The 18,389-nt window shown below is 39.3% G+C and overlaps 1 protein-coding gene across 1 annotated transcript in view; it reads left to right on the forward strand.

Moving 5' to 3' along the window:
* The window catches only part of LOC144249836 (uncharacterized), a 277,991-nt gene extending 260,313 nt beyond the window's left edge, over window positions 1-17,678 (forward strand). The window contains exons 7-8 of the mRNA XM_077792034.1: window positions 10,448-10,569; window positions 17,432-17,678. Coding sequence (XP_077648160.1) covers window positions 10,448-10,569; window positions 17,432-17,439 — 130 coding nt within the window. The 3' untranslated portion in view covers window positions 17,440-17,678. The remainder of the gene's footprint in view (window positions 1-10,447; window positions 10,570-17,431) is intronic.
* Window positions 17,679-18,389: the final 711 nt, after the last annotated feature.

Consider the following 18,389-nt stretch of genomic DNA (forward strand, 5'->3'; position numbering starts at 1 on the left):
TCTAGAACTGCAAGAAATATTTTCTATTATTTATAAATTAAACAGTTTGTGGCATTCTGTACCAAGACAGCCTTCACTTGCAATTCCCTAATGGCTATATGTTGAACTTTTACTTTTCATGAGATCATTTTTAATTTCTGCATTTTAGTGAAATGTTTCCTTATGTCTTTTGCACATTTATAATTTAATTTTAAAATTAATGTGTAGACTTTATATATTATAGTACAAGTTCTTTTTCAGATATGTGGTTTGCATCTATTTTTTTTTGCCTTTTCATTTTCTTAACAAGATCTTTTGCAAAGCAAAAGATTGGGATTTTATTGAAAATTAATTCAATTTTTTAAAAATTGTGATTTTTGTACCATGTCTAAGAACTCTTTACCAAGGTCTATATCCCTAAGATTTCTCTCTTGTGATATTAGATAAGTTTTATAATTTGAAAATTTGCATTTAAGTCTATGATCCATTTTGAATTAATTTTATGTAAGATGTAAGATACACATTAAGGTTCCTTTTGGTCTTTGTGAGTGAGCAATTTCTCTGGCATGACTTGTTGAAATGACTGTCCTCCCTCTACTGAATTGCATTAATACATTTGTCAAAAATCAGTTTTCCATATTTACATGAGAATATTTCTGGATTCTGTGAAATTGATATATAAGTCTATTTCCTCATCCAGCACCACCAAATCTTGATTATTATTGCTTTCAGTAATTCTTGAAGATAATCATTCCTCTCAACTTTATTTTTTTTTAAATTGACTTAGCTATTCTAGTTTCTTTATCTTTCCATATAAAATTTTAAAAGAATTTTATCTACATTTATAGAAAATCTTGCTTAGATTCTGTAGAAATTGCACTAAACCTATAAATTAATTTGTAGAGAACTGTTATTCCTTTGTGTGTGTGTTTGTGTTTGTGTGTGTGTGTGTGTGTGTGTGTGTGTGTGTGTGTGTGTTGCTAGGGATTGAACCTGGGGCCTCTAGATTAGTGCTTTAATCACAGAACTACCTTTTAAGTTCTGGCATTCCTGCTACATTAATTTTTCCAATCCATGAACATGGTATGTCTCACCTATTTTTAGCCAATAAGTTTCAATATGCATATATGTTTGTTAGATATGCAGTTAAAATATTTTTAAAATAATAAGTAGTATTTTATTTTAAATTTATGTTTCCACATGTTCATTGCTAATATATAATACAAGTGATTTTTATGGTAATCTCATACCCTTAGATCTTGCTGAACTCATTTTTTAGTTCTATCAACTTTTGCAGATTTATTGGTCTTTTCTATATTGACTATTATGTCATCTGTGTAATGAGCTAGTTTTATTTCCTCCTTTCCTATCTGTGTGCATTTTATTTTCTTGCCTTATTTCCAGTACTATGGTGAGTAAGAGTGGTGAGAGTAGACATAACTTGTCTGATTTTTGCATCAAAATAATGCTGAGTTAAAAGGAACTGGAAAGTCTTATTTCCTATTCTCTTTTCTGGAGACAGTATAGAATTAGTGTTAATTCTTTAAACATTTGGCAGAATTCTTCAATGAAGACACATGGGCCTGGGAATTTCTTTCTTAGTGGTTTTAAGTTACAAATTGAATTTTATTAATCATTACAAGGCTATCAATATTATTTTGTATTGAGGAAATTGTGCTAGTTTGTGGTTCTCAAATAATTGGTTTATTTGTTCCTGTTGTAGAATTTATATGTATAGAACTTTTCATATTATTCCTCTTCTTATCCTTTTGTTCTCTGCAGTGTCTGATATTGGCAATCTGTGTCTTCTCTTTTTCTCTCCCTTTGTCCATCTTGCTAGAGGTTTTATGACTTTTTAGCCCTTTCTAAGTTCAGCTGTTTGACATCTTTATTGTATGTAGGTATGTATATATGTATGTATTTATGGTACTGAGGATTAAACCCAGTGTTGTTCTACCCCTGAGCTTCAATCCCAGTTTTATTGATTGATTGATTGATTTTGAGCTGATCTAAGTTGCCAAGGCCAGCTTTGAACTTGTGATTCTCCTGCCTCAGGTTCCCAAGATGTTGGGATTATAGGTATGCATCCATTCTGTTTTTGTGTGGTAATATAGTTTAATTCTCTCTTCTTTATTATTTTCTTTCTTATAATTGCTTTGTGTTAATTTTTCTTTTTCTAGGTTTTAAAGATGGGAGCTTAGATTACTGATTTTTTTATTTTTCTTTTTTTTTTTCTAATGGATATTATTAGGGTATGTAATTTCCTCTCAAAACCACTTTAACTGCATTCTACAAATTTTGTTACATTTCTTTCCATTTTTATTTTGCTCAATATAGTTTTTATTTCCCTTGAGATTTTCTCTTTGACTCGAGTTATTTAGAAGATTGCTATTTAGTTTCTAGATGTTTGAAGCTTTTTCTACAATCTTTATTCAGTTTTAATTTGATTTCATCATGGTCAAGAAACATTGTATCATGATTTTAACTATTTTAAATTTGTTGAGGTTTGTTTTATGATCCAGGATGTGTGCTTTCTTATAATGAATTTAATAAGCATTCGAAAAACGTGCTTATTTCGCTGTTGTTGGGTGTTGTATTCTGTAAATGTCGGGTATATGCTGTTGCTTGCTGGTTTTGTTGAGATCCTCTATCTTCTTGATTTTCTGTATAGTTGTTCTATTGATGTTGAGAGAGAGGTATTGAAGTCTCTAAGTATTATTCTGGTTTTTACTGTAAGGGGGGGTCCGGCGGAGCGTCAGAGGGAGAGACCACACAAGAGACTTACTCCATGCAATTGGCAAAAGGGGATTTATTGGGGATCCATTCCAGCGCGCTGGGGCTCCGTGCTTACTCAATAAGGGAGAGCAGCCCAGAGCCCCGAGCAGAGGTTCAAACAGAGCTTAAGTACAATTTTTGGGGAGGGCGGGAGGCTTTGCATACATCAGAACAAATCATCATGAGGCGCGGGGAAATTGAACAACAACTCTGAGACGTGATTGGCACATTCATTGGCGGGAACCGGCCGGGCGGGGGTGATTGGTCATTCGTAAGCGGGTTACACATTCAAACTGATTGGTTCGGGCCCTGTGAGGAACTGCACAGGGCCCTAGGCTAAACGGCCAGTAGGGCGTTGTCTTAACTATCTCAGGAATCTGGGTGTAACAGAGGAACTTAATAATACCTAATCTTTTACATTCAAGCTTTCCAGCTTAGAAACTTTACCCTTTCATTTACCACTTCTCCTTTCAGTTATTTCAGATTTTGCTTTATGTATATATTTGGTATCGAGGATTGAACATAGGGATGCTTAACCACTGAGCCACATCCACCCCTCTTTTTAAATTTTGAGACAGCGTCTGGCTAAGTTGCTTTGTGCCTCCCTAATTTGCTGAGACTGGTTGGTCTTGAACTTGCAACCTGCCGCAGTCTTGGCTGGGCACAGAATCATGAGCCACTCACAGCTTTGTAGATTCAAACAGCAATTCTTTATTCCTGAACTCACACCAACCGTCTACAAACACGTTCAGGGGAAATCTCAAATCTGCCCGCACAATTCACGTCCCAAATACTTTCTCAATTCCACGAGAACTCAATGGGAACTCAGGCAGCAGGAACGCCCTATTCCCAGCAGCAATAAACTTAAACCTGGAACTTCCCTGAAACCACATTGTCTTAAACCAGGAACGCCTTAAACTTGTCTTAAACCGGGAACGCCCTAAACCCAAGGAGCGAGATACTTCCTCAAACCTGCATCCACCCTGGTCATTGAGCAGGGTCACCTTTCTCAAACACACATGCAAGGTCACAGCGGATTTCCAAGGCAAGTCCATTTAACATGGGGTACGCTGGCAAGGAAATTTCGATGCGTCATTCCTACTTGGCAATGGCCCTCAGCAGCAACCTTCCTATCTCAGCCTCCTGAGTGGCTGGGGTTACAGGCGTGTGCCACCATATTTAGCTTTCATCTTCCTTTGAAGCAGGTTTCCTCAGACATTGCTCTGATAGGGGAAGTGGGGCACCAATTCTTTACTGCCAGATGGGTGGAAGTCCAGGTTTCTGCTTGGCCTTCAGTGACACTCCCCAGATGAGGAGGGCACCTCATTACTTGTGGGGTGGGTGGGGTTTCAGGAATCCCACTATGCCTTGCTGATTGCACCTTGGCTGATTGGGGCTGGGGTGACTCATCACTGTTTCTCGTAGGGTCTCAGCCAGCACATGCTGCAGGGGCCTCATTCCCACTGGTCAGTGGTGAAAGTCCTACCTCGCCACCTAACCATCTCTGAAGCCGCATGGCAGAGTGTGGGGTTCTCAGGACTCTTTCTTGTGTGATTTCCATTGATACCGAGAGAGGGAGCCCACTATTACCTAGCAGGGCTGAAAGTCCTGACTCATAACTCAGACTTTTCTGGTGCCACTGTCCTGGGAAGTGAGCAGCACATCCCTGTGGGCAGTTGTTGGGAAACCTAGGTTCTCCACTTTGTCTTTGCTGAGGGCTGGGGCAGTGAGGTTTTGGGGGACATTGGCTGGAGTCATGCTGTTATGGGCTACACATTGTCAGTCTTCCTAAACTTCCCCTTTACATCCTTTGGATAGACAGGGAAGTCTTGGGACACTTTTGTTTGTCTTCATTGAATTTTCTGGATTGTTGGCTTTTCTAGGGTCTAATTCAGAATAAATGATGATGAAAGAAAGCTCAATGCGCTTGCCACTGTGTTTTTCCCAGGGTCTCACTGTCCCTGGCTGGCTTGACTTTTCTGTTCCATCTTTCAGAATATTTTTATTTCTGTCTTATACATAATGTCATTAGAGGAAGAATTAGGAAAATGAGAGTCTGCCTCATCTTATAAGGGAATTAATTAATTTTTTGTAGATTGGGAATTGAACCCAGGGCCTCACACACGCTAGGCAAGTGCTCTTCCACGGAGCTGTATCCCCAGCCCTACCCCATCTTTCTGGAAACAGACATCTTTAAATGCCTTACCCACATCTTCCCACTTTGCCTAAGGTCTCCCTCAGTGTGTATCAGATAGGCTAACAAGAGCCTCTGTAGTGATCAAACTCTCCATGTCCAGAGACGTGACATCACACACAGTCATCTTTCATGTGTGCTACTGTTCCACATGTGGCTTCTTCCAAGGGGCAGTGTGAGAATCCTGGCAGATAAGGGAGGATTATTATCATAGGAATAATCGGCTTTTCTTTAGGTCTTTGTCTTTTGTGTTTACAGCCCTGCCCTAGGGGATTATCACCCATAACTGTGGCTTCGAACACCTTGCTGTCATGCCCAGGTCACTTCCATACTGACAGCCCCGTGTGGGGCAGGGAGAATAGGTGGCACCACTGGCCGACTCTCCGTAACTTGAGACCAGATGTCAGTGGAACCCACATCTCTGTCCAGCTTCCTTCTCTGTCCTCTGGCTTCTCTTGTATGCTTATGATCGTGTCTGAGATTACCCCCTAAATAAATGATTTTCACAAGAATCCCCACCTCAAAGCTCTGGGCTCTGCTTCTAAGGAATCTGAGGTCATCTATACACTCAGATCCTCAGATTTCTATCTGCAGCCCACCTCCCCACTGAACGTGCTCATCACCATTTCTACTGGAATTCATTTAAGCTTGCCACAACCAAGACTAAAGTCCTGATCATTTTTGCTTGACTAACACTGTTCTTCCTGGAACTCTTTACCTGTCTGCATAAAAAAACTTATTACTTCATTTGCTTTGTCTGAAAGCCCTGATGTCATCATTGACTCTTCTCTTTCTCTCTACCTCCCTTATCTGTAGTTTCACTTTCTGGGATTTTAGTTGCCTGCACTCAACCATGGCCTGAAAACATTAAATAAAAAATTCTGGAAATAAACAATTTGTAAGTTTTAAATTGCATGCCATTCTGAGTAGCATGATGAAACCTTATGCCATTCTGTTCTGCCCCACCTGGGACATGAATCATCCCTTTGTCCAATGTATCCATGTTGTGTTAGTCACTTAGTAGTCTTCTTGGTTATCAGATCACCTGCTATGGTATGGGAGTACTTTTTTTAATTAAAGTAGCTATTATTTTACTTAATAATGACGCTACAGTGCAAGAGTAGTAATATTATTAACTCAAATACATCAAAGAGAAGCTATAAAGAATTGAAAATGTGAAAGTTTATCATAGGCATATATGTAGAGGAAAAAAAAACCACAGCATGTGTTGATTCATTAATATCCACCATTTTAGGAGTCCCTTGGGGGATCTTTGCACTTATCTTCTTGTAGATAAAGGGGAACTACTGTGTAATTTAGGAAGAAAAGGAGAAACCCTTCAAAGAAACATTTCAAATTGATTATGAAACTCCATAATAGGAAGAAAGAAGATAATGCTGTCTACCAATCATGAAACAATTCATGAAAGTAATCCTATAGAGTCCATGAATTCACCTTCACCCAGCCTCTTATCCCTCTGAAGTCTTTTTGCTAGTTAGATGTTTCTCCTGCCTCAGTGAACGCACTCAGCGTCTGCTCAGCGATTCTGTTTTGTGTGTCACATGAGCAGGATGTATCCCAGCATCATTAACTTGAGGAAACTGTACTTTCTCAGGACTTAAATGTTGCTTTTGAGACTAACTGAAAATGTACAAATTTCCTTCTGGTGAACATTTGCTTCACTAATATTAATTTACAACATGCTGCTCTGTTGTCACACCATCCTATGTACCCCAGATATTTTTGTTTTAAAACCACATCATAATGTAAACTTTTTGAAGACATTTGAGATGTAATCATACTCAAGTACTGTCATATTAGCATGCCCATACGTTCTATTCTTGCCTCAAAAATATAATCAAGGAAGAATTCAACAACCTGATTTATGTCCAGGAGAGTCCACTGTATAGGAGGCAGGTGGAAGGCTTCTTGCTGTGGTTTAGATATGAGGTGTCCCCAAAAAGCTCATGTGGAAAACAATGCAAGAAGGTTTAGAGGTGAAATGATCGGGTTATGAGAGTCTTCACCTTATCAGTGCATTAATCCCCTGATGGGGATTAACTGGGTGGTGACTACAGGCAGGAACTGACTAGAGGAGGTGGGTCACTGGGGCTGTGCCTTAGGAGTATATATTTTGTCACTGGAGAAAAGCTGTCCCACTTCACTTCCTGGTGGCTGTGTCCTGAGCTGCTTTCCTCTTCAACCATGATGTTCTGCCTCACTCAGGCCCAAAGCAATGGAGCCAGTGGACTCTATGGACTATGGATCTATGGACTGAGGCCTCTGAAACCATGAACTACACATAAACTTTTTCTCCTCTAAAATTGTTCTTGTCAGGTCTTTTGGTCACAGAAGCAAAAAAAAAAAAAAAATCCAACTAAATACTCCTTAAACAAATCAAAGATCTCTCTGAAGATGCAAGAAAAAGCAAACTCAGTTTCTCCTATTCTGTCCCTCAGCGATCAGCACAATACTTCTGTCACCTTGTTTGTGGGGCTGCAGGACTTTTCCTCCATGCACTGTTACTAGGTGGTACGGCCCAGGGAGTGGAGCCTGGGCTAGAGTTCTGGATGCTCCATAAGTACTCAAAGTCAAATTGGTCAGAAAATAGGTTTTATTCAAATCCAGTTTTGAAGGAAGGTGGGAGAAACTTATTGCTTCAAAATTCCCATCTTTGCAATCTCTGGAGGTGAGCAAAGGTTCTAAAGGAGGAGAGACGGGAAAGAGGCAGCCAAGTGAGACCAAAGGCAGGAAAGGTACCTGCCTCTGCTCATGTGCTTCCAGACTTAGCCTGTGCTAGACAGGCCTGCGCAGGGGACGTCTCCACCCTCAGCCTCCTGCACACCCTGGAGGGTTTGTAAAGCTTCAGTCTCCACTCTCTGCATGAGGAGTTGTTCTTAATTTCAGAGAAGGCCCCTCCAAATTCGGACTCTTTCAATCACTCCCTGCACCTTTAGCTCATCCCCCCAATCTTGAGGGAATTGAGGCTTCTGTGTTAAAGTACATGGTTGGGTTATTTTGCAGAACTCAAACAAAAGAGGTCAGATGCTTATTCTCGAAGGAGACAAATTCTGAAATACTTAATAGCCCTGCCCAAGGGAAGGATTTCAGTATTAGTTTGCTTAAGACCTCTCTTTCCGTAACTTCCCAGCTGTTTCTGTTCTTGGTGGGGTTTGACATGGGACTCCATGTGATTTTCCTCCCCGTCTCTGAATGATTTCTGCTACAAAAACTGTTGATTATTTTCCAAATGTATTTACTTCATTGTTGTGAGTCCTTTGTCCAGTTCTTTGATCTGGGATTGTCCCATTTTGAAAGGGAAGTGATGAATGATTTGAGTCAGCATCAGAAGACTCCCCCCCCCTTTGGCCAATTTTAAACAACAGAAGATTTTTGGAAAGATTAACTCTTAGGCCAGAAAGACCCAATACGCTAATAAGAGCAAAACCATTGTATATGTTTCAAGGTTTTGCTGTTGTTCTTTGTTTCTTCTGTTTTTGAGCTCTGAGGAGGGAGAATAAATGCATCTGCATATTCTAGGGCTAATTTGCTTTTAACTAATAAATGCATATAAGAGTGGAATGAGGGTGGGTGGACTGTAGACGTTCCCATCAGGCTTAAGCTTCTTGGCAGAGACAGCATTCTTGAAGACAGGCTGTTGGTGTGGCTCCCCAAAGGAGCTGGCTGGGGTGCAGACTGCTATGTTTGCTGGACAGGGTAGTGGCAAAAACCCACACTCTAACTCCCAGACCTGGAGCCAAGGGGTCTGAGGAGATCACTAAGAGCAAAAGTGGGAGCCAAACCCACAGGGGACCTGGCAGACAGGCAAACTCAACTCCAAATGAACAGCCTATGACTGGGCTCCGTGGGAAGGGAATCAGATTCTAGGGGCAAATGGGAGAACTGGGGATCCTTAAGGGACCAGGGGGGAGAAAGTCACAGATGGGTCCTTTTCTAGAGCCTCATACCTTAAAGAGATTGTAAGGTACTTTAAGGGTATCTGCTTTGTTCTAAATATTCACCTATAACACCAATGGAATCACTTCATGAGAACAACACGATTATCTGAGACCAATGAGAGATAGTAAAGAGATCACACACAGTGTACCATATGATCTAACTGTAAATATACCCAACAAATACAAGTGGCAGTGAGATTCTGACATCAGTTCCTAGGGCTTTTATACTAAAGATCTACTGAAACCTTGAGCAGATAATATTATTTTCTTCTATTTTTGGTGCAGATTTCTCTTATCATTGTGCAGTCTGCCTTCTTTTGTGTGTCCATATTAATGTCTGCACACACACACACACACACACAATTTAATTCTTTAATTTAAACATAGTCAGTCCTCCATACTTGTGGGTTCTGTACTTATGGATTGTATTCATAAATACAATTCCTTCTGTACTGATCACGTACAGACCTTTTGGTCATTATTCCCTAACCATACAATATAACGACTATTTGCATTGCATTTGCATTGTATGAGGTATGATAAATCATCTAGTGATTTAAAGTATAAGAGAGGATGTTCATAGGTTATATGCATTTTATATAAGGATGTGAGCATCTGTGGATCTTGGTATCCATGTGTAGTACCTGGAACCAAACAAATTACACAAGATATTCAACAAGTTCTAATAAAACAGACTTTGTGTTAGACAGTTTTGCTCAACTGCAGACTAATGCATGAGTTCTGACCACATTTAAGGGAGGCTAGGCTAAGGTGTGAGGTTTGGTAGCTTAGGTGTGTTAGATGCATTTTCAACTTATGATATTTCCGAATTCTGATAGACTTCTCCATCATAAGTCAAGCCACATGTGTATGGGGAAAAAGTTGTGTAGTACCAGGACAACTCACAGATTTTAGGTACCAGTTCGTCTGTTACCAAAAGCTCCATCCTAGTCCCCAGCATCAATCCAATAACGAGGACATGGTTTTGAGAAAAGGGAAAACAGATTTTTATTGCTTTGCTAGCAAAGGAGAAATACAGGGGACTCCTGTCCCAGAGGCTGTGATTCTGCCCATTAGTGGGAGCAGAGGGTTTTTAAAGATGTGAATCAAAGACTACAGTTCACATGTTTTCTGTCTGGAGTTGTAATTCACTTCTTAATTTGGGAGAGAGTCATTTCTGAGATTTCCTGGTGCCATCCCCAAGTCTGAATTACTTGGTTCCTGTGGTGGGTAGGTGCTCAAGGACAGATAACTCTGCCTAGGATGGGGAAGAAAGGTAATCCTGTTTCCCCTGAGATTGGGGGCAGGGAGAGAGGGAGAGAAAGAAACATGTCCTTTTAAAAATAAGTCACAATGGCAGAGCAGCAAGGGCTATATTCAAAGCATAAGGTAGACCACTGTTACACATCTTCTGTGGGTTCCGAGTCACAGTTACCAGAAGACTGGATGACCTTCATGCTTGATCCAAACTGGGTCTTCATGTTGCTAGATTTCAAGTACTGTAAGTGCCATTAAAAAGTGTTATTATTTTGATTCCCAGCACACCCAAAGGGCTTTCTGATGAATTCAGGATGAGTAGAAAAGTCAAGAAAAGAAATGTGAATTCCCTGTCCTTGTGCCAGACGCCTCCGTTCAAGGTTGCTCAGGGAAGTGAACTGACAGGTATGATGTATGAGATGAAAGCACGCTAACATAAGACTGCCATTGGTATGCATTTCAATCTTCATCGCGGATATCAGAGCAAAGCAGGGTCACGTAGGGAACACTTTGACGACGATGGGGACTGAGAAGTATGGGCTTCCACAGCTGAAGAAGGCACGAAACTGCGTTGAAAAGCAGGTTTGCAGATGAAGGGTGATTTTCCTATCTTTGGGGTGACATGCCAATTTGTGCTTAAATCCACAGGGCTTCAATCTGAGCCTCATAAATGACAATCTGTGTGACTTTAAGCAGACAGTGGGGGCAATGGTGACAAGTTTTGGACCTTTTGTTTTGGATTTTTAAAATATACATGAAAGTATTCCATTAAAAAAAACCTGTAAGACCATTGTCTCTTAAAAAATTAGCAATAATTCCCCAATATCATCATCTAGTCAACCTGTTTTCAAATTTTCCTGATTGGCTATTTTATCTTTTCAAAGTTTTATCTAGAAATTTAAGCAGATGCAAGTTTTTTTTTCCTTCTTTTTTTTTTTGGACTGGACTGTTTCACAGTGGTCGCTTTCCATTAGGAAGCTCATAATGTCTAACTCTCTCTGTCTCTGTCTCTCTTCTGTGACATTTATCAATAATTGATAATCTTAGCCTAGACCCATTAATTCATCAGTGTTGCAAAATGTAATGTTCTATCTCATTTCCTTCATTTGAGGCTGGGATAGTCAAGAAAGAAATGTGTTCCTTGTCAACTATTTGAATGCTGTGATGTGTGGATTTTATAAGGAAGTTCTGATAATTGCTTCACTCCCTCTCCCCACTTTTTAATGACCAGTTATAAGATAATGAGTTGGCTCTCCAGTACATATCCAAGGTTGGTTAATGAGTTGAGGTTTTTTTTTCTTTTTCTTTTTAAGTGTCATTATTAACACTGGGTTAAATAGTTAATGTGATTCAATCCATTGCAATCATTATCTTTGTTGATGTTCAAATTGTTTCAGTCTTGGCCAGTGGGAGCCTTTTCAAATCAGTTCATGAATCCTTTTGGCAAGACACGAATAGTTTAGAAAGTTCCCTTGCTTTCTGGTTTGCTAGGATGTGTTGGGCTTTCCTTGTACTTGGGAATCAGTCATTTCTCAATGGGTCCTGCTTTCCATAGAGAGAAATATTATTTGAAATATCTATTCTGAGATGTCATCACTACTGGGTGGGTCTTTGTTTATGGGCCTTTTCAGAGCACAAAACTAAACTAATGCATAATGTTTTAAAAAAGAAAAGTCAGGAATTAATACAATGTTCTTAATTCAAACTCTAGATCCAGGATTTTTACCTACCATCATTAATCTTGGCATCCATACTGAAAACTCTCTTTCAACATCAATCTAAATAATGACTTAACTCTCCTACAAACACATAACACAAGCTACTTCTACTACCACCATCATGGAAATGCATTTAGAGTTTTGCAGGTTTTTTTCTTTTATTTTTTTCTTTTTATCTTTCAGGTTTATCCTATTGTGAATATATAGCCAAGTTGTTGTGCTTCAGAGTAATTTACAATTCTTCTTAATGGTTACACTGCCAGTTAGAGTATCAGATTTTTTTTTATATTGTTTGTTCAAAACATTACAAAGCTCTTGACATATCATATTTCATACATTAGAATCAAGTGGGTTATGAACTCCCATTTTTATCCCAAATACAGATTGCAGAATCACATCGGTTACACATCCACATTTTTACATACTGCCATATTGGTGACTGTTGTATTCTGCTACCTTTCCTATCCTCTACTATCCCCTCTCCCCTCCCCTCCCATCTTCTCTCTCTACCCATCTACTGTAATTCATTTCCCTCCTTGTTTATTCTAGGTATAGAATCATGTCGTCCGCAAATAGTGATAATTTAAGTTCTTTTCCTATTTTTATGCCTTTAATTTCTTTTGTCTGTCTAATTGCTCTGGCCAGTGTTTCGAGAACTATATTGAATAGAAGTGGTGATAGAGGGCATCCCTGTCTTGTTCCAGATTTTAGAGGGAATGCCTTCAGTTTTTCTCCATTCAGAATGATGCTAGCCTGAGGCTTAGCATCGATAGCTTTTACAATGTCGAGGTAAGTTCCTGTTATCCCTAGTTTTTCTAATGTTTTGAACATAAAGGGATGCTGTACTTTGTCGAATGCTTTTTCTGCGTCTATCGAGATGATCATATGGTTCTTATCTTTAAGTCTATTGATGTGGTGAATAACATGTATTGATTTTCGTATATTGAACCATCCTTGCATCCCAGGGATGAATCCTACTTGATCATGGTGCACAATTTTTTTGATGTGCCTTTGTATCCGATTCGCCAGAATTTTATTGAGGATTTTTGCATCTAGGTTCATCAGAGATATTGGTTTGTAGTTTTCTTTCTTTGAGGTGTCTTTGTCTGGTTTCGGAATCAGGGTGATGTTGGCCTCATAGAATGAATTTGGCAGAGCTCCCTCTTTTTCTATTTCCTGAAATAACTTGAAAAGTGTTGGTATTAATTCTTTTTAAAGGTTTTGTAAAACTCTGCTGTGTACCCATCCGGTCCTGGGCTTTTCTTGGTTGGTAGTCTTTTGATTGCTTCTTCTATTTCATCCATTGATATTGGTCTGTTCAAATTGTGTGTATCCTCCTGACTCAGTCTGGGCAAATCATAAGACCTAAGAAATTTATCAATGTCTTCACTATCTTCAATTTTATTGGATTATAGGTTTTCAAAATAATTTCTAATTGTCTTCTGTATTCTGTAGCATCTGTTGTGATATTGCCTTTTTCATCCCGTATGTTAGTAATTTGAGTTGTCTGTCTTCTTCTCTTCGTTAGCATGGCTAAGGGTCTGTCAATCTTACTTATTTTTTTGAAGAACCAACTTTTAGTTTTGTTATTTTTTTCAATAGTTTCTTTTGTTTCAATTTCGTTGATTTCTGCTCTGATTTTAATTATTTATTGCCTTCTGCTACATTTGCTGTTGTTTTGCTCTTCCTTTTCTAGGGCTTTGAGTTGAAGTGTGAGCTCATTTATTTGTTGGTTCTTCCTTTTTTTGAGGAATGATCTCCAGGCGATGAATTTCCCTCTTAAAACTGCTTTCATTGTGTCCCATAGATTCCGATATGTTGTGTCTGTATTTTCATTTATCTCTAAGAATTTTTTGATTTCCTTCTTTATGTCTTCTGTAACCCATTGATCATTCAGTAACATATTGTTCATTTTCCATGTGATGTAGGATTTTCCCTTCCTTCTTTTATCATTGATTTCCAGTTTCATTCCATTATGATCAGATAAAATGCATGGTATTATCTCCACCCCTTTATATTTACTGAGGGTTGCCCTATGGCATAATATATGGTCTATTTTTGAGAAGGATCCATGTGCTGCTGAGAAAAAAGTATATCCACTTGATGATGGTTGATATATTCTATATATGTCAGTTAAGTCTAGGTTATTGATTGTGATATTGAGGTCAATAGTTTCTTTATTCAATTTTTGTTTGGAGGATCTGTCCAATGGTGAGAGAGGTGTGTTGAAGTCACCCATAATTATTGTGTTGTGTTCTATTGGATTCTTGAACTTGAGGAGAGTTTGTTTTATGAACGTCGCAGCACCATTATTTGGTGCATAAATATTGATAATTGTTATATCTTGTTGGTGAATGGTTCCTTTTAACAGTATATAATGTCCTTCCTTATCCCTTTTGATTAACTTAGTCTTGAAGTCGATTTTATTTGATATGAGGATGGCCACCCCTGCTTGCTTACGAGGACCATGTGCATGGTATATTTTTTCCCAACCTTTCACCTTCAGCCTGTGTATGTCTTTTCCAGTCAGATGTGTCTCCTGGAGGCAGCATATTGTTGGATTTGTTTTTTTAATCCATGATACCAGCCTATGTCGCTTTATTGGAGAGTTTAAGCCATTAACATTTAGAGTTACTATTGATATATGGTTTGTACTTCCTGCCATGTTTGATTATTTATCTTTTTTTTTTTTCTAATTTAGTTTGTTTCTCCATGATTAGCTTTCCCCCTGGTCCTCTGTCTTTACCGAGGCACTTCCCACTGATGGTTTTGGTTATTGTTTTCCATTTCTTCCTCATGTAGTGTTTTGCTCAAGACGCTTTGCAATGCTGGTTTTCTGGCTACAAATTCTTTTAGCTTTTGTTTATCATGAAAGATTTTTATTTCATTGTCATTCCTGAAGCTTAATTTTGCTGGATACAGAATTCTTGGTTGGCATCCATTTCAGTGTTTGAAATATGTTGTTCCAGGATCTTCTCGCTTTCAGCGTCTGTGATGAAAAAATCTGTTGTTAACCTTATCGGTTTACCCCAAATGTAATCTGCCTCCCTTCTCTTGTAGCTTTTAATATTTTCTCTTTGTTCTGTATATTGGATATCTTCATAACAATGTGTCTTGGCGTTGGTCTACTGTGATTTTGTATGCTCAGTGTCCTGTATGCATCTACAATTTGTATATCTGTTTCCTTTTTTATTTCTGGAAAGTTTTCTGTAATTATTTCATTCAGCAGGTTACTCATTCCCTTGGTATGAATCTCTGTACCTTCCTCTATCCCGATGACTCATAAGTTTGGTTTTTTTATGTTATCCCAAATCTCTTGGATGTTTTTCTCGTGATTTTTTACCAGGCTTTCTGAGTTGGCTACACTCTTTTCAAGATGATATATTTTGTCTTCATTATCTGACGTTCTGGCTTCTACTTGCTCCACTCTGTTAGTGATACTCTCGATTGAGTTTTTAATTTGGTTTATCGTTTCCTTCATTTCTAGAATTATTGATTTTTTTATAATCTCTATCTCCTGATAAAGATGCTTAACTTCTTCTTTTATCTGTTTATGTAATTCATTTTCAATGTGATCTTTCGCTGTTTGGATTTGCTGTCTCCTATCCTCTCTAAGGTTCCTTTCCATCTGTCTAAGGTGTTCCTTGAGTTCTTTATATGGCCATTTTTTCTGATGACTCTAGGTCCTCCTGAATATTTAGGCTGTCCTGCATTGTTTATACTCCTTTTCTTCCTTGCTTTTTCATGCTGCACATGTTACTTCTTGTTCTGTTTGACTGCTGAGTTACTGTTTACTCTTATAAATTTATTTGATGCTTGGGAGGAAAGATATTAGAAGGGAAGGGAAGAAGTCACTAAAGAGAATGAGTGTAGGCAGGTAGAATTCAAGGAAGGGGGAATAAGAAAATTGAAAAGAAATGAAAAGGCAAAAGAAAAAAATTGAAAATAAAGAAAGAAAGAAAAAAAGAAAAAACAAAAATTTAAAACAAAAATATTATAATGATAATAAAAAAATGGAAATTAAAGTTTAAAAAATAATAGTAATAATAATAAAATAAAAAGAATTAAAAAATTGAAAACATTAATAAAAAAAGTTAAAGAACAACAACAACAACAACAAAAATGAAAATAAAATAAAATAAAAAAAATAATAAATGCAGTCATAGAGCTCGATTAACTTCTCTTCCAGTAGGTGGAGCTGTGCCCACTGGGCCAAGCTTCTCTTCTTGATAGGTGGGATCCAATCAATGTGCAGCAGCTCTTCCTCCCAGACTGTGCGGGTCTCCAATCCTGAGTGCCTAGGGCCTTCTCTTGTGTTTCCTCAAGCCAGGCCCCGCTCACCTGTGACACTCACCACAATACACCACACGCCAGGTCTGCTGCTCCTGGGAGCCCTGTTTTCAGGAACGACTGGGCACACTCTCCCTGTTTGCCTCCCTCAGACCCTGAGTTTGTAGAGCTTGGGGCTGAGAACCCCCAGCGAATTTGTTTGCCCTCTGGTAGCAACTCCCCTGGTAGCTGTTGTCAGCACTGGTGGGAGTGGTAGCTGGGAGTTCTACGCCGCTAGTCCCCAGTCACTCCTGATTCCCTCGGTCTGGCTATGGTGCTCGGTTGGCTTTTACCTCTGTGAGTTCAGGTGGGCCGACTAGTTATTTCAGCGGGATCGTTAGTGCTGAGTCACGAGAAGCAGGCGGACCGGAGCTAGAATGCAGCCGATCCGGGCTCGGTGTGTTCTGAGAAGCCCAGACTGTTCGCCCGGGATCCACGTCAGCTCAGCATTGCCTAGTGGTCCTGAGCAAACAGCATTTTGACAGTTTACCTCTCCCTATGCCCGCGCAGCTGAAGGGGTTAGAGACTTGATCTCTCCACTTCCGCCGCCATGTTGGATCCCTTAGATTTTAAATTGTCACTCATCTTATCAGCTGTTCCATTTTGCTCTGCGGGTGGGCGGCTCACTCTCGGGGTGAAGAGTCTGCTCTAACGTGCTCCGCAGCAAGCGGCAGCGGCCAAGCTGCGGCCCTCGGGACACCCGGGGAGAGGGTGTGGGCTGGGGGAGGGGAGGCAGCGCTGCTTGACGCGGTGCTTAGTCTTTGTCGACAGATCTCCTTGAATGATCTTTACTTTTTCTTTTAAGACGTGGCAACACACGCTGCGGGTGTGGCGGTGCGGAGCACGGAGCTGCTCACTCCCTTCCCGCCGCCATCTTCCCCCAGTAAGACCTCAGATTTTTTTAAAATACTTTTTTAGTCATCGATGGACATGACTTTAATTATTTATTTATTTTTATGTGGTGCTGAGGATGGAACCCAGTGCCTCACGCATGCTAGGCAAGCATTCTACCGCTGAGCCCCAGCCCTAGCCCAAGACCAGATTTGTTATTTTTATTTGCCTTTTATTTTTAGGGATGGCTTTTGAAAAATGAATTTAATTTGTTTAATAATGTAAAATAATTATATAGTTCTGAAGTCAGATCTAAGCAAACAAAATACACTCAGAGAAATTTAGCTGTTTTCTGTTCTTTTTGCTTTACTTTCTCTCTTTTTCTATAGGTAACTGAAAGATACGGGAAAACAACCCCCAGGTAGAAAGGAGGACAGGGAGAGAAGGAAAACAATGTGGTCTGGACTTTCAGCGGTTCCCGTATCTACAACTGTTCCCGACGGCCCAGCTGACACATTCTGCTATGATTCCGTCTCCCTGAGCCCTACAAGACTAAGACTCCTGTTGTAACCAGTTGCCATTTTCCTCTTGAAAATGTGCCCCTCTGCTTCTTAATAAAGCATCCCTGATCACTGATGTCTGTTTCTGTTTCTTGTACTTTCTCTTTCATTTGCTTTCAGTAACCATTCTTGGGTAGTAAGTTTGCAAAAAGTCAATAAATAACAATTAAGAATCTATTTTTTTGAACAAAGTGCTCTGCTTATGTTGCTAAGTGACTACTTCTAGGTGCTTTATAACCACTTCACCTGGAAATAAAATGTAGAAGCTGATGGCAGATCATCAAAAAACAATGTTTTTAGGTATTTTCTTTTTAAAAGTCATTTATTCTATCATCTATCTATCTATCTATCTATCTTCATTTTTGCAGTTCTGGGATTAGACCCAGGGCCTCGTGCATGCTAGGGAAGTGCTCCACCACTGACCTACATTCCCAGTCCTATTTTCTTTTACTTTAAGACAGGGTCTCACTAAGTTGCCCTGGTTAGCCTCAAACTTGCAATCCCCCTGCCTCAGCCTCCTGAGAAGCTGGGATTACAGGTGCATTTTACCAACACCCGACTCATTCAGTCTAAAAATCTGGAAATTTAAAAATTAAAAAAAATAATTTTTTTAAGAAAAACATAGAAGGCCTATGTAATTTTACCCCTTGGAAATGGTCAGTGTTTATATTTAGTTCATTTCCTTCTAGGTGTCTTTTCTACCCAACTTATTTTTAAAAGAGGAACTGCAATTGTACTGAAAAATCTGTATATTTTGGGGCTTACCATTATATCTCGAAAAATTATC

The sequence above is a fragment of the Urocitellus parryii genome, chromosome 12 (assembly GCF_045843805.1).
Source record: "Urocitellus parryii isolate mUroPar1 chromosome 12, mUroPar1.hap1, whole genome shotgun sequence".
NCBI classification, from domain to species: Eukaryota; Metazoa; Chordata; class Mammalia; order Rodentia; family Sciuridae; genus Urocitellus; species Urocitellus parryii.